This window comes from Dasypus novemcinctus, chromosome 19, assembly GCF_030445035.2.
Source record: "Dasypus novemcinctus isolate mDasNov1 chromosome 19, mDasNov1.1.hap2, whole genome shotgun sequence".
Classification (NCBI taxonomy): Eukaryota; Metazoa; Chordata; class Mammalia; order Cingulata; family Dasypodidae; genus Dasypus; species Dasypus novemcinctus.
In genome coordinates this window covers 71,539,331-71,564,280 of record NC_080691.1, presented here as the reverse complement: position 1 = coordinate 71,564,280, position 24,950 = coordinate 71,539,331, and the positions used below count along the sequence as shown (strand labels likewise).

The 24,950-nt window shown below is 55.1% G+C and overlaps 1 protein-coding gene across 17 annotated transcripts; it reads left to right on the top strand.

The window, feature by feature from the left end:
• Positions 1-86: 86 nt before the first annotated feature.
• On the top strand, positions 87-24,735 carry PNPLA6 (patatin like phospholipase domain containing 6). Of its 17 annotated transcripts, none has more exons than XM_058281927.2 (34): positions 87-199; positions 1,401-1,469; positions 1,807-1,894; positions 2,041-2,123; positions 2,319-2,416; positions 4,150-4,290; positions 4,401-4,560; positions 4,927-5,007; positions 5,311-5,439; positions 5,888-5,968; positions 6,059-6,221; positions 6,553-6,636; positions 6,962-7,071; positions 7,217-7,384; positions 7,483-7,560; positions 12,246-12,451; positions 12,692-12,823; positions 12,906-13,029; positions 13,415-13,528; positions 13,773-13,848; positions 16,556-16,696; positions 16,932-16,995; positions 17,254-17,422; positions 17,604-17,786; positions 17,959-18,077; positions 18,238-18,394; positions 18,738-18,854; positions 18,948-19,017; positions 19,473-19,589; positions 21,976-22,277; positions 23,070-23,186; positions 23,413-23,509; positions 23,595-23,701; positions 24,431-24,735. In XM_058281927.2, the coding sequence occupies exons 2-34, from the start codon at positions 1,443-1,445 to the stop codon at positions 24,500-24,502; spliced, it is 3,975 nt and encodes a 1,324-aa protein (XP_058137910.1). In that variant the 5' UTR covers positions 87-199; positions 1,401-1,442; the 3' UTR covers positions 24,503-24,735. The 17 variants fall into 17 exon arrangements, 12 of the variants coding, with proteins under 12 accessions (XP_058137910.1, XP_058137911.1, XP_058137908.1 ...); XR_011646559.1 differs by having other exon boundaries at positions 118-1,146; positions 19,270-19,589; XM_058281928.2 differs by having other exon boundaries at positions 118-1,146.
• Positions 24,736-24,950: the final 215 nt, after the last annotated feature.

The window sequence follows — 24,950 nt, the reverse complement described above, 5'->3', positions numbered from 1 at the left end:
TCCTGGTGCCCGGCGTACGGCCCCTTTAAGGGGCCAGTGGACTCCGCGGGGCTGGCTGGCGGCTGGAGATTTTCCAGGCTCGGGGTGGGGTGGGGCTGCGGGGCGCGCTGCGCGAATAATTTAAAGGGGCCGCGCCCTCTGTGCCTGGGAGGAAAGCTGGCGGTGTTGGCGCAGAGTGGACCCCGGCTGCGGCCCCTGGGTGAGTCCGGAATTGCTGCGGCCCCGCAAGGGTGTCCCTTCGGGGGTCTTTCACGAGCCCTCGATTTTCCCAGGTCTGACCCCTTCATTCCCTGTAGCTCCTGACTTGCCCGTTCTCCCATCCCCCAGGTCCCGGTAGGTGTTTCCGCACCTATAACCAGGTGCTTCCTAGGGTGGAAAAGGACTACATTCCCCGGGAATTTTCCAGGCGACGCCTCAAGCGGCCAGTGACTCCTTCAAATCTTTGTTGATACTCTAGCGGCGCCACAAACACCCCAGCTTCCCAGAAAAGCTCCAGTAATATTCCAGCATCCATCAGTATCTTCCAGGGAGACCGGGCGCCACCCCCAGGCCCGCAGTCAAACTCGAGGGCTCCCAGGGATCTGCCCACCGAGCCCCTACTTTTCCCGGGTAGTGGTCTTGCATTCTCCAGGACCTCAGTAACTTTCCAGTGCCCCCAGTACTAAAAGCGTCCTTGGTTACATCTCCCAGCCATGTCGCTAGCATCCTTCCTGGAGTCCCAGTGATGCACCGCACCCTCCCAGACCTCAAAACTTTACTATTAATGTGATAGTAAATCTCCAGGGAGCCCACCCTTACTCCGAGCCCCCAGTAGCAGTCCCGCGCGCCCCCGCTTCCGGGTGTCCCTGAGCGTGGGGAGCAGGCGCCTTTCTGCTCCTCTGTGGTCTGCAGACCCAAGTTTTCTGGACTGTGGTTTCCGTCCGGTCTTTGCAGGGGGTAAGGGATGCGGCCCAGGGACCGGTTAGTCAGGACCGATCAACCCCGCAGGACAGGGGCAGGGGAGGGGTCCATAGGAAGCTCGTGGGCGGTGCGCCGTGTCCCCCCCCGCCCCCCCCTCTAGAAACCGCCCTGCGGGAGGCCTGGCGTGGACTGCTGGCTGCAGGGACCCGGCTGGCTGCCCTTTGGCCCCAGGGCGGGGTTGGACGGGTGAGGCTTCTAGTCCGCCCTGGGAGTCGGCGGAGGGAGCTGGAGGGGAACCGAGGGCTCTTCTCACCCTCTGACCGGTCCCCACTGCGCGGCAGCATCCCTCCCTCCGTCCGCCACCTGCCCTGCGGGGAAGCGGCTCCAACCACAGCACGCGGGGGGCGGGACCTGCTCCAAGGGGCGGGGCTTCCAACAGCGGAGGGGCGGGCCCAGAGTGAGGACGACCCAAGGGGTCCTTCTGCTTCTTGGTTTCCCAGGACTCAGGGCCGCAGGACCCGCCGCCCAACCTGAAGTAGCTGATGGAGGCCCCGCTGCAAACCGGCATGGTAAGCGGCGGTGTTGTGCGTCGCCGCGGGGACTACAACTCCCGGCGGGCTCAGCGCGTATCGTCACGGTCTCGCGAGAACGTGGCTTCGTCGGTTCCGGAGGAACTACGCTTCCCGACGTGCACTGCGGGCAGCTGAGCCGCAAGGAAGCCTCGCGCCCCCGGGGAGGGACCCGCGCCGGCCCATCCATAGAATGGACACGCAGTGGCCCGGGCTGGCTGCGACCTCCTCGGGGGCGGAGGAGGAGGAATGGGATGGGGTACGGGACGTCCCGGCCCCCGGGGAGGGCTTGGCGAAGCGGGCCTGCGACGCGCAGCCTGTGCCGTTTGCTCCTCAGGTGCTGGGCGTGATGATAGGAGCTGGAGTGGCGGTGATGGTCACGGCCGTGCTCATTCTCTTTCTGGTGCGGCGGATGCGAGTGCCGAGTGAGGACCCGGAGCGTCCCTCTGGGGGCGAGGGAGGGAGGCCGCAGGGTGGGGAGTTGAAATGCCGGGTCACCTCTTCGCCTTCGGCCGCGGGGAGTCTGTGTGGAGCTCAGAGTACACACACCCCCCAACCCACCTTTCCCCAGAAACCCCAGCCCCGGATGGCCCCCGGTATCGATTCCGGAAGAGGGACAAAGTGCTTTTTTATGGCCGGAAGATTATGCGGAAGGTGAGGCCAGGGCTCCCTGGAGCCGACCGAACTGAAGCCCTACCCCTTCCGTAGTTATGTTTCTCAAGGGAACTGCACACACACCCTCCTTTTTGATAAGGCCCCCCGGATCTGGCCCCACTTCTCCTCCAGGGTCTGGCAGCTGAACTGGTAGTTGACCTATTTATCTCCCCTCCACCCTTCTAACCCACCCAGGTGTCACAGTCTACTTCCTCCCTGGTAGATGCCTCAGTCTCCACCACTTCCCGGCCTCGCATGAAGAAGAAACTTAAGATGCTCAACATTGCCAAGAAGTAAGGCTGTGCTGGGCATATCTGGGAGATATCTCAGGGGCTTTCTGAGTGATCAGCCCATACCAGGGGTGTTTCTCGAGGTTCTTTGGGTCTCATGGGTTGTCTTGGGAGTCTTCTCAATCGGAAGGCCATCTCAGGATTCTCCTCTGGTGGGACTATCTCAGTGCTCTCCCTGGGCTCTCTTTCCCTGATGGCCTATCTAAGTGATATTCTCCTATTTCAGCATTATCTTTGAGATATTTCTTTCCCAGCCACTGTTTCATTGGTCTTATATGTTTAGGGTGTCTGGGAGTCTGTACAGACTACTTTGTGGGTCTCCCCATAGAAAAAGGTTTATTCCAGGATGTCTTGTCGGGTTTATCTCAGATATCTCTATCGTCTGCTAGGGGGCTTATCTCTAGCTCTTCTAGGAGTCATCTCAGCCATCTTTCTACACTGCTAAGCCCCTCTCTACGTTACTTATCTCAGAATCCTTCCCACATCAGGGAGGCTATCTCAGGAATTTCTCCTCCCAGCAGTTAGCTCAAGAGTTTTCTTGAGTCAGAATTGTAGAAATAGTATTTCAGGCATTCCTGTCAAAAGCAAAGGGCTCTGTCAGTGTCTCCAAGAAGAGCTCTTCCATGGGTATTTGTAAGTTGGGAGCTGTCTCTGAGGTCTGTTACATCTTGGGGCTATTTCAGAGGTTTACTTGAAGGTCTGTCTCAAGGGTTTGCCACACACTAGAGGGTCATCCCACAGAGATACTATCTCAGGGTTTTCTATGATTTGGGTCGCAGAGCTATCTTGAGGATCTCCATGATTAGTTAAAGTCTATATTTAGGGTTTCCCCTCATCATGGGCACTGCCTCCAGTGTCTGCACACCCTGGAAGAGCTTCCCCAATGTTTTGATGACCATTGAAGGGCTATCCCTGAGCTCCCTGTGTTCTAGAGAATGGTTTTCCCAAGGTTCTCTCTGATCAGAAGAACTAATCTGGGTTTCTTCATATCATAAAGCATATTTCAGAGGTCTACTCATACTAGAGGATCTATCTTAGGGGTCTTCGTGATCAATTGGGGCCTCTCTGAGTGGTTGATGTGACTTGGTAGGAAGAGCTGTCACAGGTTCATGGTTAGCAGAAGGGCCCGATCTGGACTCTCCATATGTAATGTGGGTTAACTTTAGGTTCTCTGATCTGGAAGAAGGACCATTTAAGGGCAAATAAGTGATATCTGGGGTCTCCCAAATCATGGGAGCTACTTTGGGGGCCTAATACTCTAGGGAGGTTATCTCAGAATCTAGTCTGTGACTACTGGAAGGGCTATCTCAGAGATCTCACCATTAGTGGAGGAGTTATTTCTGGGGTCTGTCCATAGCTTGGAAGCTATATTAGGGTTTTGCCTGCCCCAGAGTGTCTATTTCAGGAGCCTGACTGGTGGAGGTACTACCTCAGGGCTTCCTCTCAGAGGTTGGCAGGTTTTTTTTCTGTAGGGGACTAGATAGCATGGGCTTTGTAGGCTTTGTACATCTCTGTTGTAACTAATCAGTTCTGCTGTTGTAGCACATAAATGGCTGTAGACAATATGTAAATGAAGGAGTGTGGCTGGGTGCCAGTAACATTTTATTTACAAAAATAAGCAGTGGGCCTGATTTGACTGACAGACCATAGTTGGCTACCCTAGGGGAAAGCTGATGTGGGAGGGTCTCAGGACTGCCCGAGACCACTCTCTGCCCCCCATTCTCCCCTCCCACTAGGATCCTGCGCATCCAGAAAGAAGCGCCAACGCTCCAGCGGAAGGAGCCCCCACCTGCAGTGCTTGAGGCTGACCTAACCGAGGGTGACCTGGCCAACTCCCACCTGCCTTCTGAGGTGCTCTACATGCTCAAGAACGTCCGGTCAGTGCCAGGGGTTGCCAGCAGGGGTTGTGGGAGTCTGCAGGACTAGGGGACGGCTTTGTCCTTATGCACCCCTTCCCTTTCCCTCCCCCTCCCCCACCTGCCACCAGAGTACTGGGCCACTTTGAGAAGCCACTTTTCCTGGAGCTGTGCCGACACATGGTCTTTCAGCGGCTTGGCCAGGGGGACTACGTCTTCCGGCCAGGCCAGCCAGATGCCAGCATCTATGTGGTACAGGATGGCCTGCTGGAGCTCTGCCTGCCAGGGCCCGTGAGTGGACTACCCTTTCCAGTCCTTTGGTGGAAAGGGGGTGGTCAGTGGGGGGAGAGCAGGCTGGTTGGTGGTATGTGATTGTCGGGGCCGGCATTGCTGTTGGTCGGTACAGTTGGTGGGCTTTTGAGATGTGGGGTGAGGGGGTTGGTGGCAGAGGTAGCCATAGGCATTTGGGTGGTCAACAGGGTCAGTGGTTAGGGTTAGTGATGGACAGGAAAGGGGTGCTGATAAGAAGGCTCAGTGGGTTCTGGGGCTAGTGGGACATCAGTGATCCCTGGGGTGAGTATGGTCAGTGGCAGGGACAGTCTGGAATCCTGGTCGACAGATGGGGTCAGCATTGGTAGGTGGCTCCTTGTTTCTCAGGATGGGAAGGAGTGCGTGGTGAAGGAAGTGGTCCCTGGGGACAGTGTCAACAGTCTTCTCAGCATCCTGGATGTCATCACCGTGAGTGACCAGCCTGTGGGACTGAGGGGGAGGCTGGGGCATGAGGACACACTGGTGGGCCTGGGCCAAGAGAAGGGGTGGGCTTGGGGTTAGTACACTGGGGAATAAGAGGCTCAGATTTGGGGTTCTGAGCAGACATTGGTAGCCAGAGCTCAGGGTTCATTCTGGAGCCCCATTCCCTGGTGTGTCCCTGATGCCGTGGGTGGTCCTTAAAGGATTTAGTGTCCAGGAAAATAGGGCAGCAGTGAAAGAACCCTTGGAGCCAGGGTCACAGCCCTTGATACCCCTCACCGCCCCACGTAGGGTCACCAACACCCCCAGCGCACGGTGTCTGCCCGAGCAGCTCGTGACTCCACTGTGCTGCGGCTACCCGTGGAGGCCTTCTCCACTGTCTTCACCAAGTACCCTGAGAGCTTGGTGCGAGTTGTGCAGGTCAGTGGACCTTGCCTGTTTCTGCCCTGCCCCCCTCCCTTTTACTCATCTCAGGCGCGGGAGATAAACTTGTGTTTATCAGCTTTGATCAGCCAGCCCTCCTGGGTCCTGTCCTTAACTCCTCCCATTAGCTGCCTCCACCTCATTTCCTAATTGCTGATTTCACCCTGGCTCCACCCCTAGCATCTCATTTTCTCTGACTCTGCCCAGCCCCTTACTTACTCCCAGCCTTGGTTCTGCCCTAGCTCCACCCTTCTCCTAGCCGACCCCCACCCCCTTCCCCAAACCTTATTCCTCAGTCCCAACTTCCCCCTGCAGGTGCTGCCCCATTCTTGTTCTCTGGCAGCTCACCACCTTGTTCCCTGCTTGGCCACACCCTGGGTGCCGGTGCTGGCCTCCTGGCTCTGCCCCTGACTCCCCCTCTCCTGGCCCTCTCCACCCCTGGTAGATCATCATGGTGAGGCTGCAGCGGGTCACATTCCTGGCGCTTCACAACTACCTGGGGCTCACCAACGAGCTCTTCAGCCATGTGAGTTGGGGGGGGGGCGCAGAGGGGACCCAGGGGGGCCACCTGGTGACTCCTGGGACAGTGCTGCAAGCTCACTCCCCCTATCCCCAGGAGATCCAGCCGCTTCGCCTCTTCCCTAGCCCAGGCCTTCCAGCCCGCACCAGCCCCGTGCGCGGCTCCAAGCGGATGGTTAGCACCTCGACCACCGAGGAGCTGAGAGAGACATCTGGCCGGCCACCCGACCCCACTGGGGCCCTACTGCCTGGACCTGCTGGTACCCAAGATGACCTCTACCTGGCTCCCAGGAACCCCCAGCCTCAGCCCCCTAGTCCCATCGACGTCCCCTTTCTTAGTTCCCCAGTCATCTGTCTCAGTTGCCCAGCTCTCTGAGGACCCCCAGACCTAACTAGGTACTTAAGCCTGGTTTCCACCAGGTCCCCCAGGGGCCCCTCACCTCAGCCTCCTGCACCCATTGGAATTTTCCTACTTCTTGCATCCGAGGAACTAGAGCTGAGCTGCCCAGGCCCCTCACACCCACTCCCTCATCTTAGCTTTGTACCTAGCAGCTCTAAGGGGCTGGAGCTTAAACTTGTGTCTGCCCCCAGGGGACCCGGTAAAGCCCACATCCCTGGAAAGCCCCTCAGCCCCTCTGCTGAGTCGCTGCATCTCCATGCCAGTGGACATCTCAGGTTCGTGATGCCGGGTGGGTGAGGGGAGGCTGTGAAGCCTCTTGATTTGAATCCTGTCTTTGCTGCCTGCTGGAGGCTTGATTTCCTTTCTTGTGAAATGGGAATACCATCAGCACTTCCTTGGGTGCATTTTGTGGGTGTTGATTGAGATGGCGCTCTTTCGTGCTCTCCAAGGTGCTGAGAAGGATTGTGAAGGCAAGAGTCCAGTAATTGATTAGTCATTTCAGCCACAGTGTGGTATAGACACAGAGGTAGAGGTTGGTCTGAGACCACAGTGTGGTCACACTCCTCAGTCTTGTATTCAACATGCTGCGCCCACCTGCAGGCCTGCAGGGTGGCCCCCGCTCGGACTTCGACATGGCCTATGAGCGTGGCCGGATCTCCGTGTCCCTGCAAGAAGAGGCCTCTGGAGGACCCCAGGCAGCCCCCGCTCGGGTAAGGCCCTGCCACTTCTCCCCACCCCTGCCACCCCCAAGTCCAGTCCCTTCCTTGGTCTGGATTGGGCCCAGCCAAGGTTAGAGTCCCCAGAGGAGGGTGGCTGGGATGGGAGCCTGGAGGTCACAGGCCCTACCCCATGCAGACTCCCACTCAGGAGTTCCGGGAGCAGCCGGCAGGTGCCTGTGAATACAGCTACTGCGAGGATGAGTCGGCCACTGGTGGCTGTCCCTTTGGACCCTATCAAGGCCGCCAGACGAGCAGCATTTTTGAGGCAGCAAAGCGGGAGCTGGCCAAGTTGATGAGGATTGAGGTGGGCAGCAAAGGGAGGCTGGGGGTGGGGTAGGGGAGCAAGGTCAGGGGAGGAGAGGCCTGGCTGGGCACTCTCAACCCTCGTCCTTCTTCCCCTAGGACTCCTCCCTCCTGAACAGCCGTGTTTTGCTGCATCACGCCAAAGCCGGCACCATCATTGCCCGCCAGGGGGACCAGGTGAGGCTGACCCCTAATCTCTAAGCATGTTATCCTAACCCCAGTATTTTGGACCCTCACCCCCAGCAGGGAAACCTTTCCTTCTATGATTTCCAGTCCCTGACTCTTGGATCCTAAGAACCTGACCCCCAGCCCTTTTTACCCCATTCTTCTTGACCTCTAGCCCCTGAATCATTTACTCTAGGTCTCCCAACCTTTGAACTCTCTTAGCTCCCCTGGCCCTTTCTGTAACTTCGGTTTTCTGACCTCGCAATCCGACAATACACCCTGACATTCTCCCTCCTCCTCCTAACCCTGTGCCCTGACTGGGATAGGTGCCCAATGCATTAGCACAAGTCAGAATCTGAATTTGGAGGCAGTGAACCAGCTGCAGGGACTGGATTTCGTTGGCTCCTGACAGCACCCAGGAGGTGTTGGAAACTGTACCCTGCCAATACCCCCCTTCTCCACGTGGGAAACAGAGACAGGTGGAGGGGTGGCCTGGTCATGAGCCCACAGGAAATGCTGAAGGAGGGTGGGGTCTGGGGTGAGATGGGCCCAAGTTGAAATTCTGACTCTGACTCCTTGGGTAATTTACCCTTGGGTAAATTATCTAGAAACATCTCAGCTTGTTCATTTGTGAAATGAGGGTAAAAATGCTATCTACTCGTAGAATTATTATGCAAGTTAAAGAGGAAACATCCAATTTTGAGATGTGTAACGTTCGAAAAAGGGAACGAATGGGAGGGGAGAAAATTTCACAGCAGCTTGTGTGGAGACGGGGGGTGAAGGTTCAGGCCATGAGGCATGCCTCACCCCACCCCAGTGCCACCTCTGGGTGGAGAGGAGAAACGTGTGGGCTGTTAGCTGGCTGGGATCGTGAGTTGTCACTTGATCTGTTGAACTTGCTGTCACCTTGAGTTGCTTGCTGCAGGGCTGGGCTCAGTTCTGGAGAGGAAGTTTCTTGAGGCTTTGCCAACCGTTTCTGGTACTTGGGAAACAGGCTGAGGAAGTTGGTGCCACTAGCTCCTCCAGAGGCCCCTGGACCATGCTTATTTGGGAGACTCTGGCCTGCCAATGGACCAGGCGGGTCTGTACCACTCGGGGCTTAGGAGGTCTCTGGAACTTTGTTAGGGACAACTCCTCTGTGGTGCCTTCCTCCAAAACTGCACCAGTGGATCTCAAGCAGGGGCAATTTTGGCCCCCGGGGGACATTGGGCAAGTTGAGAGACTTTTGATCGTTACGACTTGGGGAGTGCTGCTAGCATCTAGTGTGGAGAAGCCAGGGATGCTCCAATGCACAAGACAGCCCCCCATGGTAAGGAATTACCTAGTCCTGAGTGTCAGTAGTGCCAATGTTGAGAAACCCTGCTCTACACAAACATTTCCCAAAGTATGTTTCATGGAGCTCCTATATTACAAACAGGGATCCATAATTAACCAGGTTTGGGAAATGCTGCCTGTTTTATCCCTTCTTAGAAGGTCCAAGTGAACATCATTTGCATATTCAAGGCTCTGAGAAGTCCTGCAATAAAGAAATGTGTTTCCCAATCTGATGATGAACGATACCGTAGTATTAGTAGTTTCCCATTTGTATCCCAAATACAATCTGTAAATTCTGTCCTAGAAGGTTCCAGCATGTGTATCTATATCCTGGGACAGACAGAGCCAGTTGTCTGGCTCCCAGCTCTCTGGGGCTTTATTGAGAACCAGACAGATTTGTATGGTTGATAGGGAAGGAATCTTTTTATCTCTGGAAAGTTTAGATTCCTTATTGATTAAGGGGTAGAACACAAGAGAGGAGGGACACATCTGTTAACTGAGCACTTGCTGTGTCCCAGGCCCTGTGGGCAGCCTGCTATGGAGGTAAGAAAGTGAGAAAATGAAAAGAACAGCATGATCCTTGCCCTTGGGAAGGTGGGAGGGGAAGACATTACTCAAATGAGTGCACAAATGACTGTCAAATCACCTGTATTTAGTGGTACAAAGGAGGTGGCTTTGGTGCTACGAAGTCTGGCTTAGGCTGGCAGTCTGGCTTAGGACAGCGTCTCTGAGGAAGTGAGCTCCAGTTGTGGAGGAAGGGTGGGAGGAAAGGGCACTCTCCACAGAGGGAACCGCTTATGCAAAATCTCTGCTGGGAAGAAACATGCTGCTCTCCAGGAAATAAAAGGAAGTCAGCGGGGCTGGAGCAAAACAAGCGGAGAAGAACCAAGAGGATTTTTTGTTGTTGTTAACAGCTTTATTGAAATATATTAATAATTCACGTAACATACAACTCACCCTTTTAAAGGGTACAACTCAGTGGCTTTTAGTAGAGTCACAAAATTGTGCAGCCATCTCCACAATCAATTTTATAACAGTCAATTTTATAACAGTTGAAAGAAACTCATACTTTAGCTGTCCCCTCTCAATTCCCCCATCATCCCCAACCCTAAGCAAGCATTGGTCTCTTTTCTATCGCTATAGATTTCCCTACTGTGGACGTTTCATATAGATCAAATCATAGTCTGTGGTCTTTTGTGGCTTAATTCTTTCATTTACCATGTTTTCAAGGTTTTTCTAGCATGTACTTCATTCCTTTTATGGCTGAATAATCTGTTGTGTACTACACCACATTTTGTTTATCCCTTCACCAGCTGACAGACATTTGGGTTGTTTCCACCTTTTGGCTATTGTGAATGATGCTGCCATGGATATTTGTGTACAAGTTTTTGTGTGAATATGTTTTCCAGGAGTGGAATTGCTGTCTCCTACGGTAATTCTCCTTAACTTTTTGAAGAAAGGGCAGATGGTTTTCCAAAGCAGCTGCATCATTTTATATCCCAGCAGCGGTATATGAGAGTTCAGATTTCTCCACAATTCCACTTGTCTGGCTTTTTGATTATAGCCATTATAGTGGGTATGAATTGGTATCTCACTCTGGTGTTGTTTGCATTTCCCTGATCGCTAATGGCATTGAGCATTATTTCATGTGCTGATTATATCTTCTTTGGAGAAATGTCTGTTCAGATCTTTTGCCTATTTTTAAGTTAGATCATTTGTCTTTTTATTAGTGAATTGTAAGAGCTCTTAATATATTTTAGATACAAATCCCTTTTCCAACATATAATTTGCAGATATTGTGGGGTTCTCTTCACACTCTTAATACTGCCCTTTGATGTACCAAAGTTTGCCGTTTTGATGAAGTCCAATTTATCTTTCGTTTTGTTGCTTGTGCTCTTGGTGTCATATCTTAAGAATGCATCACCAAATTCAAGGTAATGAAGATTTACCCCTGTATTTTCTTTTTTTTTTTAATTTTTTTCACAACATTTATTCTTTTAATGCCAATTTTCTCTGCTACTCACTCCTTACAATACCTTCCCCAGAATAAGACCAAAAGAAATCATTTGAGTGGCATACAAAAAGACAAGTCATATTTATTTTACTTAAGCTTTCATATAAGAAGTTGAACAAAATTATCCCCAGGTGAAGACATTATCAAAATATGTTCACATTGTTTAATGTACCCATTCATTGTCCAGAAGTAGAAAGAAAAACTTATGTAAATGAAACAATAAGAGAATGACCATTCTTAGAGTGGGTTTACTTAGTACATGGAAGGAAAAATCCATATAGGTTAGATAAAAAATAATAAATGACCCTACTAGTTTCCTACAGGGAATGGGAATCCTACTAATGTGTTTTAATTCTCCAAGACCTTTTAAGATCTGGGGATCACTTTTTAGCAATTATAAAACAGCCAGAGGTATTCCCATAATTCATGGCCCCCTCCTTTTCCCTCAGCTATTTTAATTGCTAAGAGAGAGGACGGAACCAAAATACAATTTCCCCACTCCCAGGTTGCATGCCTGTCAGCACCAGTATCTCCTTGGGCAGTCAGAATTCTATGCCCCAGTTGCCATCTAAATAGAACAACAGTAAAAATGGCTTTGGGTGAGGCATTTAGGTGTTTTGCCTCCCAGAAGCATAAAATACCTGGCTAGCAAGTGATTATTACAGAGAAAATCCAAATATTCCTTCTAGAGAACAAAGTGGAACATCCATTGTGCCTGTTTCCCAGGCTCATTATGACCTCAAAAATAGACACCCCTGTAATTTTCTTTTAAGAGTTTTGTGGTCTTCATTCTTAGGTTTAGGTCAGTTGTTTTTTTCTCTCTCTCTGTCTGGTTGTGTCATCGTCTTTTTAGTGTGCCACTTTGCTGCATGGGGGCCTGTGACTCTCCGTGCTGCGTGGGAGCCTGTGCCTCTCCGCACGGGTCTGAGATACCTTTTTTCTTTTTTTACGATGAGGTCCTAGGGATCAAACCTGGGTCCACCATATGGTAAACGGGAGCTCAGTTGCTTGAGGCACAGCCACTTCCCTTTGGTCAGTTTTGAGTTAATTTTTATATATGGTGTGAAGTAGGGATCTAAGTTCATTTCTGCATGTAGCTATCCAGTTGTCCCAGCATGAAGAAAGAGGATTTAAACTCAGCTAGGCAGCTGTAAGGCCAATCCTTGCAGCCTCAGACTATGTCGGAAAGAGCTCTTGGGTCTGAATCTGGGCCGAGTTTGGGTGATCCATCAGTACTGTCTTCCTTGGGTGCTTAGTAGTCAGATGTGATGCTCAGCTCAGAACTGGCCCAAAGCCTGCATTCCTTCTTTTGACCTCCTTCAACTTTCCTATCCTGACTTTGCCCATCTCTTGGCCTCTGTCTCCACAGGACGTGAGCCTACACTTCGTGCTCTGGGGCTGCCTGCACGTCTACCAGCGCATGATAGACAAGGCAGAGGATGTGTGCCTATTCGTGGCACAGCCCGGGGAGTTAGTGGGGCAGCTGGCTGTGCTCACGGGCGAACCCCTCATCTTCACCCTGCGTGCCCAGCGGGACTGTACCTTCCTGCGCATCTCCAAGTCTGACTTCTACGAGTATGTCTAGGCTGAGGCTGGGATGGGGATAATGCTCAGATTCCCCCCACCCAGCTCCACTCTGGTCTAGGATCCCATCCCTTGGCTCTCCCCTCCCCCAGGTCTGGCCATCCTACATCCTTCTGGGGCAGTACAGAGCCCTTCCTGTCCCATCCCCAGGCCTTCACCAGCCCTTCCATTCCCTCTGGGCTGTTCCTGGGCACCAGCGGCCCTTGCATCCCCTCCCCTGCATCTCTGCAGGATCATGCGTGCACAGCCCAGCGTGGTACTCAGTGCAGCACACACAGTAGCCGCCAGGATGTCGCCCTTTGTGCGCCAGATGGACTTCGCCATCGACTGGACTGCAGTGGAGGCGGGTCGCGCGCTGTACAGGTGTGGTCCGCCTCATACCTTGCAGCTAGGACCCAAGCATAGGACTCGGTCCCTGCTCGCTCTCACTCGCTCCCCATCCCAGGCAGGGCGACCGCTCCGACTGCACCTACATCGTGCTCAACGGGCGGCTGCGTAGCGTCATCCAGCGTGGCAGCGGCAAGAAGGAGCTAGTGGGCGAGTATGGACGCGGGGACCTCATTGGTGTGGTGAGCACGCCCACCCACTGACCTCCGACCTCCCCCAGGCTGGTCGCCCCACATAGCTAGGCTGCAGTCCCAGTCTTCTGATCTTCAGGTTCACTTCACCCAGCCCCTTTCCCTTGGGCAGGGATACCTAATAAAGGTGATGGGTCTGATCTCTGATGCTACCCAGATCTCTCTTAATCCAAAGAGGGGGACCCCCTCCTGTCGTGGATTCCTGCCCTTTCCCCATTTCCAAATCCCTAATGGGTGTGAAGCTTGCCTCTGACTCCCTCTGCCCCCATCTTGGGTACCCTCTGGGAGGGGCGGTACCTCCCCGTTTATGCACCCAAGATAGACCGTCCCCTTCCATCTCTGGGGCCTCCCAGCCCAAGTCTTGCGCATCCCGCAGGTGGAGGCGCTGACCCGGCAGCCACGTGCCACGACAGTGCACGCAGTGCGCGACACGGAGCTGGCCAAGCTCCCCGAGGGCACCTTGGGCCACATCAAGCGGCGGTACCCGCAGGTACTGTCTGGGGTGTCCTGGGCAGTACCCGCAGGTACTGTGGGGTGTACTGGACTCACAGAGTGTGGGGCGGGGCATCGAGGCACTGTGGGGGGCGGAGCCTAATGTACAGGGAGGGCTTTCAGGGTGGAGGTGGAGCCTGTGGGTATGGCGAGGCCCAGGCACCCTGCTTGAGTGAAGGGCGGGACTTGCATAGTCACTCCCCCAACCTCATTGGGCCTCCTGGGGCCTCCAACACCCCCAGGTCGTTACTCGCCTTATCCACCTGCTGAGTCAGAAAATCCTGGGAAATTTGCAGCAGCTGCAGGGACCTTTCCCAGGTGAGAGAGGACCTGTTACTAGAGCATGCTGGGAGGTGGAGTCCGGGTTCCTGGGCATGCTGGGAAACGTAGTCCTAGACACGGGACTGGCTGGTCAATGGAGTCTGGACTATCAGGACTGAAGCGGGGCGTTTGGTTCCCCATGTCCAGGCTTGCTGTGAATGGAGCCCAGATTCCAAACACACTGGGAAATGGAGGCCACGGTTTGATGGGCAGTGTGTGGGTTCCAGGGCCTCTTGGGAAGTGGTTTTGGGAAAACCCCTCATGCTGGGGGCTGGAGTTCAGGCATGGGATATAATAGAAAAAGGAATCAGGGTCGGCAGGTGCTGAAATGTGGGTCTGACACCTAGGCGGAAGCAAAGGCTATTTCCTGCCCGGTTTTAGATTGTGGTGGCCCAAGCCTAGACCAGCCTGGCATCCTTTAGCTGCCTGTCTTCCCCAGAGGCTTCTGCCCATCAATGCTGACACCTGGGTATGTGGAGGCGGGGGGTGGGCAGTGGCCATACCCCACCTCCTTTGTCCCTCCCCGCTCCAGTTTTGTGTCATGACTGTAAATGTTCATTCAGACCCACCAGGGTACCCAGGCCAGCTTGAAGTAATTCTGGGACAGGCATGGGGGCAGGAGCATTAAGACCTCCAGCTCCTACAGCCTCTGGGGGATGCTGGAGAGAATAGCAAATTTCCCAGGAGCCTGTGGTCGGCTGGAGACAGACAGGGCCCTAGTGGGGTTTACCTCCTGATGTGCAAGATGTAACTTAAAAATCACATAGAAAGAGCTCAACGTCAGGCACTGAGGGCTATTGCAAAGGAAACAAAAGAGGGTCGGCCCTTGAGGAGGGTGGGTGGGAGGGAGAATTCTGAGGAAAATTAGCTGAGACTTGATAAATGAGATGGAACCAGACATCCAAGAGAAATTGAAAGGCCCTGCCCTGGAGATTGGTGGTTTGGAGGTACTGTGAGGAGAATAAGCAAGACTGAGAAACGGGGATAGGGTGCAAGTCATGTAGGGGCTGTGAGATTGCATTTAAATTTATTCAGACTGTTAGGGGAAGCAGATGGAGGCTTTTAAGTGTGGTTGGGGAAAAGTCTTTGTGTGTTTTTTTGTGTGTATATATTTGATAAAATACACATAACATAGAATTTACCATTTTAGCCATTTCAAAGCAAAAATTCAGAAACATTAGGTACGTGGATAATGTTGTGCAGCCATCACAACTATCTAGTTCCAGAACTTTCTCATCACTCACAAGCAGAAACCCTCTGTACCTATTTTTTTTAACTTCTTTATTTTTTTTTAAGATTTTAACTAATTTATTTATTTCTCTCCCCTTCCCCCCCCCCACCCCAGTTGTCTGTCCTCTGTGTCTGTTTGCTACGTTATCTTCGTCGTCGTCTTTGTCGGCTTCTGTTGTTATCAGCGATGCGGGAATCTGTGTCTCTTTTTGTTGCTTCATCTTGTTGTTGCGTCATCTTGTGTTAGCTCTTTGTGTGGGCGGCGCCATTCTTAAGCAGGCTGCACTTCCTTTCGCGCTGGGCGGCTCTCCTTATGGGACACACTCCTTGCATGTGGGGCTCTCCTGCGCGGGGACACTCCTGCGTGGCACGGCACTCCTTGCGCGCATTAGCACCGCGCATGGGCCGGCTGCACATGGGTCAAAGAGACCCGGGGTTTGAACCGCAGACCTCCCATGTGGTAGACGGATGCCCTAACCACTGGGCCAAGTCTGTTTCCCACTCTGTACTTATTGATGTGCTTTCTGTTCCTATGGAATAAACAGGATAGTCTGTTTCTTTTTTTTTTCTGAAGTGTGGGACTTGAACCCAGAATCTCATATGTGGGAAGGAAGCTGGTACTTAACCACTTAGTCATGTCAGCTCCCCTGAGATGGTTTTTTCATTTGTTTGCTTGTTATTTTTGTTTTTGTTTTGTTTTGTTTTTAGGAGGTACTGGGAACTGAACCCAGGACCTCCCATTGTGGGAAGCAGGCACTCACCTGCTTGAGCCACATCTACTCTCCTGTTTCATTTTTATTATGGAAACATACATACAACATAACAGTTCCCATTTGTACTGCTTTCAAGTATACAATCAGTGGTATTAATTACATTCATAGTATTGTGCCATCATCACCAGCCTCCGCTACCAAAATTTTTCCAAAATTTACCGGTATTTTGGGCTGCTCTGTTTAGAGTGGATTTTGTGAGCATGGGGAGGGGAAGGTGAAGTTGAAATGGGGAGACCAGCAAACAGGCTACTGCAAGAGGTCCAGGCAGGAGATGAAGGTCAAGGGCTTGGTTTAAGGTATTGACAGAGAGCCTGAGAATCAATAAATGGATTAAAAATAGGTATATTTCTACCTGATGTTCTGTTCAAGTCCCTTCCTTGGACAGAAGAGATAAGGCCCACTGGGAGGGAGGGGCAGTGAGGGGGTGAATGGGAATGGTTGTAGAGTTGGTGGGGAAAGTGTAACAGATCCCGCTGGGGAGACAAGGGCTAAACCAGAAGGCTGGATGGCCAGGTTGCTCAAGGGAGGAGACTGGGTGAGATAATGGGTCTAGAACTGAATTTATGACCTTCACTGTGGCTGCCTAAGGACCCAGGCCAGCCAGAACCTGCCAGCCAGGGAAGGCAGGGTAGATTTCAGAGGAGGGAGGAGGGTACCCTCCCCAGACTTGGCCAATTTCATCCTTCCGGGTCTCTGAGCAGGCTCAGGGCTGGGTGTACTCCCACACTCGGAGCTCACCAACCCAGCCAGCAACCTGGCAACGGTGGCTGTCCTGCCCGTGTGCGCCGAAGTACCCATGGTGGCCTTCACACTGGAGCTGCAGCACGCCCTACAAGCCATTGGTCAGTGATGGGGAAGGGGCGTGGAGGAGGGGGCAGGCCACTGGTCCAGAGGAGCAGGGTGAATGATGGTGGGGCAGAGTACCTGAGTGGTGTTGCCTGGGTGGGTCACTGCAGGCTGGGTCACTGCAGGCTGGGGTGGTGTGGGACCTTGGGCCATTGGAGGGGCTATCTCTTCCCAGGGGCTCTTGGCTTTGTTGGTCTTGACTCCTAACCCTTCCTCCTTCCCTGCCCCCAGGTCCCACACTCCTCCTCAACAGTGACATCATCCGGGCCCGCCTGGGGGCTTCTGCACTGGATAGGTGTGTATGGGGAAGGGCGGGGGATGGAGGGGCTGGGGAGAGCGAGGAGGGTGGGGCTTAGGAGACTTTTAGACCTGGGTTCCTGTGACAGGCTGTGAACACAGGAGCAGGGACCCACCCCCCTTCCTGGTCCTTGGGGAGATAATGGTGTGATTGCACTCGGTTGTGAAGGCCTGGGTGTCTCAGCACCTTTGGCAGTGAGTCTCATGGTCTCTGGGGGGCATGCAAACCCAAACCAGCTCCCCCCTTCCCCTGCAGCATCCAAGAGTTCCGGCTGTCGGGGTGGCTGGCCCAGCAGGAAGATGCACACCGCATCGTGCTCTACCAGACAGATGCGTCGCTGACGCCGTGGACCGTTCGCTGCCTGCGCCAGGCTGACTGCATCCTCATCGTGGGGCTGGGCGACCAGGAGCCCACGCTCGGCCAGGTCTGGAGATCCCGCCCCCCAGGGGCGGGGTCCACCGTGAGGCAGGGCGACCAGGGTCCCCAGCCAGGCCCAGTGGATGGGGGGCAGGCCCCCCCAGGAGCCCAGCCTGCCGTGAGGCTAGGGTCCCCAGCCGGGCCAGATGTGGGGGGCAGCCGGTGACCTTGGCCCACCCCCACTGTAGCTCGAGCAGATGCTGGAAAATACGGCAGTGCGTGCCCTCAAGCAGCTGGTCCTTCTGCACCGTGAGGAGAGCCCCGGCCCCGCGCGCACGGTCGAGTGGCTCAACATGCGCAGCTGGTGCTCGGGCCACCTGCACCTGCGCTGCCCGCGCCGCCTCTTCTCCCGCCGCAGCCCCGCCAAGCTGGTGAGGGGCGGGGCCGGCGGGGCGGGGCCGGCGGGGCGGGACCTCCCGGGGTGGAGGATGGGCCACCCGAGGCCAGGACAAGGCGGGGGAGCCTTGGAACTTTCCCCCTTTGCCTCGCACGCCCCCATCCTCATGGTCGCTGTTTACGCCACCCCATCCCACCCCACCCCAGCACGAGCTCTACGAGAAGGTTTTCTCCCGGCGCGCAGACCGACACAGCGACTTCTCCCGCCTGGCGCGAGTGCTCACGGGAAACACCATCGCCCTGGTGCTGGGCGGGGGCGGGGCCAGGTGAGGGGGCGGGGCCTGCTTTCCTAGAGCCCCTGGGCGGGGCCAGGGCGCAGAAGGGGTTGCTGCTCAGCCCAGATCGCTCTCTGGCTGTGGGGGACAGGAAGGGAAGGGGGACCCCTGAAACGGGTCCCCAGCATGTGGTTGGCTCCCCTCCACCCAGGGGCTGTTCACACATCGGGGTGCTGAAGGCGTTAGAGGAGGCGGGGGTCCCCGTGGACCTGGTTGGCGGCACGTCCATCGGCTCCTTCATCGGAGCCCTGTACGCCGAGGAACGCAGCGCCAGCCGCACCAAGCAGCGTGCCCGCGAGTGGGCCAAGGTGTGTGTGTGGGGGACTGGCGATGCTGCCCCCACCCAGTCGGACCCTTTCCTGGAACCCTTTCTTTCTTAATCTGCATGCCCTGGCAAGACCCTCACTTTCTATGTGCATCTGGTTAGGGATCCCCTCCCCTGGGTTCTTTGCAGGGACCTGGGCTGACGCCCTCCTTGACTCCTGGCCAATGTCCCGGTCCCCAGCTTACAGCTGGAGTAATCAGGATCTTCAGTGCCCACCTTGTTGATGGCCTGGGTGATCTCTGCTTGACCCTTGGGGGCCACATTGTCATCCACATTCTTTTCCTGAACCCTGATGGGTGACCCTGCTGACCCCTCTTTACCTCCAGAGTATGACGTCAGTGCTGGAGCCTGTGCTGGACCTCACCTACCCTGTCACCTCCATGTTCACGGGGTCAGCCTTCAACCGCAGCATCCACCGGGTCTTCCAGGATAAGCAGATTGAGGTACACCCACCTCCTTTCCCAGCCCTGCCCCCGCCTTCCCTCCCCCGTAATTCCAGTTCCCAGACCCCATTGCTTTGTTCTCCTTCCCTGTAGGACCTGTGGCTGCCATACTTCAACGTGACCACAGACATCACTGCCTCAGCCATGCGTGTCCACAAAGATGGTGGGTGCCCCCACCCCCACCATCCCTTCAACAGCTGCTACGGCCATATTGGGGGTGGGGGGAGTTGCAGGGAGGGCAGCTGAGCACCTGGGATGTTGTTAACACAAGTGACCGTCCACCCCGGCCTGATCGCTGACCACTAACTGCCACCCACTAATGTCCCAGAGGCCCCAGGTATGTCCGTGCTCGTTTTTGGGGGTGGGGAGCTGGGAGACTAGTTGAGCGGCTTACCCCCTCACACCATCCCCACAGGCCGTGTGTGGCGCTACGTCCGGGCCAGCGCCTCCTACTGCCCCTACCTGCCCCCGCTGTGCGACCCCAAGGATGGGCACCTGCTGGTGGACGGGTGCTACGTTAACAATGTGCCAGGTCAGCACGCCTACCGGGCCGGTTGGGCCTCTGAGCGTGTCTGAACGGGTCCGTGCGTGTCTGTGTCTGTGTGTTCCGCCGGGCAGGCTCCCTGTGGCGGTACGTGCGCGCCAGCATGACGCTCTCGGGCTACCTGCCCCCGCTCTGCGACCCCAAGGACGGGCACCTCCTCATGGATGGCGGCTACATCAACAACCTGCCAGGCAAGTCGCTGCCCACACACACACTCGCTTGCTGGCTTACACACCAGGGCTCCCACGCAAGCAGATGGGCCCACACAGGCTCCCACGCTGAGAGGACACATGCTAGCACACCCTTGGGCACATGCAGCTCCCCTACACGCAGACACATCTGCCCATGCTCACCTCCATACCTGGGTGTATGAGTGCTGAATCCTAACTACTAAACCACGAGGGAGCACGCACGTATATACTTGGGTATATGAGTGTGCCTTAGATAGAGATGCATGCTGTTGAGAAGTTTACCATTTCACACACAAACGTGCACGCAGATCTCAGTGAGGCATACATTCACCCGTGCATACTCGGTGAGGCACACAGGTGTCCATTCACCCCCAACCCCCAGCAAAGCACACAGAAGCCTGTGCACCCCTAGTGAGGCACACAAGACACCCATGCACATCCAAGAGGTACACAGGTGCCTGTGTACCCCCAGAGAGGCACCCAGATGCCCATGCACCCCAAGTGAGGCACCAGATGCCCATGCACCCCCAGTGAGGCACCCAGATGCCCATGCACCCCTAGTGAGGCACCAGGTGCCCATGCACCCCCACTGAGGCACACAGATGCCCATGCACCCATAGTGAGGCTCCCAGATGCCCATGCACCCCTAGTAAAGCACAGATGCCCATGCACACCTGGCAAGGCACAGAGACTTGTGCACACCCGGTGAGGCACAGAGACACCTGTGCTTACCCAAGAGGCACATAGAAACCCATGTACACCCAGCGAAGTACACAGACAGCCTTGTGCACATAGGCTGCTGTGCATACCCAACAAGACACACAAGCAGAGAAGTACATGCATCTAGAATAGGTCCTCATGGGCTCACACATGCACATCCTCTCAGGCTCACATGGTAGGCAGGTGCCTGTACATATACATGTACAGTCAGACACATGGGCACAGATGAGCAGATGTGCTGGTGAGACAGGTCACCTGTCCACTTGCTTGCCAGTCCATCTACACCTACCCCCCATGCTCACTCAGACGGGCATGTATGGTGGGCAAACAGATCGGACGGGAGGCATCCATAACTGAGTCAGCGTCTTTCACCCCCCACTGACTTGACACAGATGGATGAGACACAGGCAGGTCCACAACTTTAACATTTCATTTACCCATTTAGCATGCCCCCTGCAGGTAAACATGCTTGTGAGCTGCAGGTTCCTGTAGGGCAGAGGTAGCCAAACCCCAGCCTGGGGGCCAAATCTCTGACTGCGTTTATAAGTAACGTTTTATTGCACACAGCCATTCCTGCTCGTTTGCATATTTCCTAGAGCTGCTTTTATGGCAGAGTGGGGTCATTGAGGCCAAGACCATGTGCCCTGCAAGACTGGAAATATTTGCTGTCTGGTCCTTCATAGGAACATTTGTCGGCTCCTGCTGTAGGTACTCTGTACAGACACATGCCTGATGTAGCCGCACAGGCGTGAGCAGGCATGTGCAGGCTCACAGGTGCTGGGCCCACTCCCAGATCCACCAGAAAGCAGATACATTGACACCAACTTGGGACGCTGGGATGGAAATGAGTGTAGATGGGGCCAGATGGCGTGCAGAGGCATAGCACACCCAGAGACACACGTGTTCACCAATGCACAGCCTCCCCCGTGGGGGCACCCAGGAGAAGGGGCACAGGCACTTGTCCCCAGAAACACAAATGAGCTCATGAGGGAGCTGGATGTGGAGTCTGACGGAGACTTGCTATCCTCTGGCCTGGGCCTGGCTGCCAGGCCCTACCTCCCACCTCCACGCAGGGACGCTCCCTTGCAGGGGCCCACAGACGTGCCAATGTGGACGCCCAGCCCAGCGCCCTGCTCGCCAGGCCTGTCACCCCGCCCTCCCACCTCTTCACCTCACTGTCCTGCGTCCCTGAACCTCCTTGTGTGCCTGCTCCGTGCCCTCCATCCCTGGTTCCTCTTTCTGCCTGGAGTCTTCCCTGCCACAGTTGACCCTGGCATCTCTTCCTCCCCCCACCTCCAAATGTCTCTTTTTTTTCTCTGTATCCCTGGCCCTTTCCCCCCACCCATGACTCGGTCCCTGGTGTCTTTCCTCCCAAGTCTTTCTCTGCCTTCTCATGCCTCATTCCCTGGGGTCCTGGCTCTGTGTTTCCTTCCCCTGTGTCTGTCCCCACCTCCACCATTCCTCTGGCCCCAAAATTTGACCCTATCCCCTCAATGTCATTTACCTTCATTTCCCTGCCCTTTGTATGACAGCACTTTTTGTGTGTGTGTGTGTGTGTTTTTTTAATGACCATTTGTGTTTTTGGAACTGGGTCAAGCTTCCTTGCTCCGGGGCCTGGGCCCCGGGTAGAGGGAGCCGTCTGCTGACTCCCACCCTGTCCCCACAGCGGACATTGCCCGCAGCATGGGGGCCAAGACGGTCATTGCCATTGACGTGGGGAGCCAGGACGAGACAGACCTCAGCACCTATGGGGACAGCCTGTCTGGCTGGTGGCTGCTGTGGAAGCGGCTGAACCCCTGGTCAGAGAAGGTCAAGGTTCCAGACATGGCCGAGATCCAGTCCCGCCTGGCCTACGTGTCCTGTGTGCGGCAGCTGGAGGTCGTCAAGTCCAGCTCCTACTGCGAGTACCTGCGCCCGCCCATTGACTGCTTCAAGACCATGGACTTCGGGAAGTTTGACCAGATCTACGTGAGTGGGTGGGAGTGGCACAGTGCCCACAGGATGGGCCAGTGAGATTTACTACGTACCACCCAGAGCACTGCGAGGGGCAGGGTTCTAGGGCTGCCTCCGGGATTTGTAAGAAACAGAACAGCGATTGATGAGTGACATGCGCAGCTGGTGCGGCAGGGATGTTGGGTGCCCCCGTGCTATGTATGAACTAACTTTCTTTCTGTGTGCCAGCTGCCCTGCCCAAAGCACAGGGTGGAGATTTCTGATGCTGTTTGCCTTGGTGGGAATGAGAACGGTGATCGCTTGGTGATATCTGCCATGAGTCTGGGCAGTAGCAGGGCCTATGCCACTGACCCTCAGAAATGTCCTATAGCCCATGCTAGCTGAAACTAATTGGCAGCTGCTGCCCAGAGCCCTGGGTAAAAGTGCCCAGTACTTTTCCTGGGCTCACTGGGGAATTGTGTGACAATTGATGTGTGATGTCTGCTATGGGTGTGTGCAAGGGCTCCCTGTCCTGCTGGTGCAGTTTTGCAGACCTCGAAATCAGCTGTTTTGCACACCACTGTTGTCTTCTCCCATTTGATAGTGGAGAGGTTGATTAGCAAGGGCAGTGCCGTGGGATACACCGGTGAATGTGCTCCCTGTGGCTGAGTCTGAAATAAGTTTCATCTTAAACACCAGCTCCCTGGAGCATTGGACTTTTGATAAGCCGGGGAAGGGGCAGACAGAGTGGGAGTGAGTGGAGAGGGTGAGGCAGAGGAGAGGGGCTGGAGTGTTGCAGGCACAACCCCAGCCCTACGCTTCCCACAGGACGTGGGCTACCAGTATGGGAAGGCTGTGTTTGGGGGCTGGAGCCGCGGTGACATCATCGAGAAGATGCTTACAGATCGGCGGTCTGCAGACCTTAACGAGAGCCGCCGCTCAGACGTAAGCCTGTTATGCCCCCCCCCAGTGGGGGCCGCTCTGACCACAAAGATTCCAGTCTCCACCTCAGATGACTCAAGATACCCCTGGGGTTTTGCTAAGCCCTTCAGTCCTCCACCAACTTTAGAGAGTCCCCCAAGATCTCCTCTAAGCTCCCAAGACACCACTGGCCCCTCGGACCCCCTCAGACCCCATGGACCCTTGTGACCCTCTCTTACTCCACCTACAGGTGTTTGCCTTCCCCAGTTCTGGCTTCACCGACTTGGCAGAGATCGTGTCCCGGATAGAGCCCCCCACAACCTATGTCTCTGACGGCTGTGCTGATGGTGAGGGGCTGAGGGGACCCGGAAGGGGAGGGCTCAGGTGTATATGGCTGAAGATGCCATACCTTCCCCCCCACTCCAATTCCAGGGGAGGAATCGGATTGCCTGACAGAGTACGAGGAGGACGCCGGACCCGACTGCTCCCGGGATGAAGGGGGCTCTCCCGAGGGCGCAAGCCCCAGCACTGCTTCTGAGGTGGTGAGAGCCCCTTGCCCAGGCCCTGGCTGGTCTTGAGTGCCGTGGCATAAGGCGGAGTTGGTGTGTGTGTGGGTGGTATGTGTGGTGGGTGCCCTGCAGTGACTGACAGACCCAGGGGTATCAGGAGTTCTGTGATGGCAGTGTGGTGTGTTTGAAGACACAGGGTAAGGCGTTTTATGACTGAAGGGTTGAATAGCCCATGTTGAGTAACAAACACCTTAGAAGAGATATTGGGTGTAGCATGGCATGTTTATGTCATACGTGAGGACCAGTCTGTTCATTATTGACAGGGCTACGTGCTTCTGAAGTGTGGTCCTGGTGGGAGACACATTGGTACCAGGGACGAAACAAATTTTGAATGGAAGATGTCAGGAGACCTGAGTTTTGGTTGATGTATTAATGCCTCATGCTGAATTACCCTTATGTTGGGTGCATGTTGGGTCACACGGTTGATGTTTTGAGTAGCATAATCCATGTCAGGTGCCATATGTGTGGGGTGGTGAATATTGGGGTGACACAGTTGACATGTATTGAGTGACATGTTCCATTCCGGGTGGCATATGTGTAGGCTGGTATATGTTGGCTGGCATGCTTGACATGTGCTGAGTAGCATGATCCATGCCGGTGGCACGTATGGGGGGTGGTGCGTGTTGAGTGACACGGTTGTGTCCCATGCTGGGTGGCATTGTGTGGTAATGCATGTATCGGGTACTCCTGTCCCTGCAGGAAGAGAAGTCGATTCTCCGACACCGGCACTGTCTGCCCCAGGGCCCTTCCAGCTCAGCTGCAGACACCTGAGGACCTCGCGAGGGGCTGCCCAGGTTCACTCCTGAGGCCTCCTGGGAACTGCCCCTGGGCTGGACTAGGGGTGAGCCTGTGGGGGCTGTTCCCTTCCCCTTCTGCCTGCTGCTATGCCTGTGGCCCCCCTCGGTCCCCCTCGGCCCCCAGGGCCCCACACTGGACTGACTTGCCCCTGAGGGGAGGGGCAGCGCTGCACTGATAACCCTCCAATAAACCTTCATCTCTAGGAAGTGGCCTCATGTCATCTTTGGGTTTGGAGCCCTTTATCCCCTGCCTTCCACACTCAGCACGAAATAGCTTTAAGCCTGTTGCATTGACCTTCTGGGTGCGCAGCTTTGGGCCGAGCTCCCCTGCTATGAGTGCCGTCCCTGGAATTTCCGTGTTGTCCCACTCAGTGCCGGCCCCAGGCCACAGGGCCCCCAAGTACTATGTGCCCCCCAGGGGG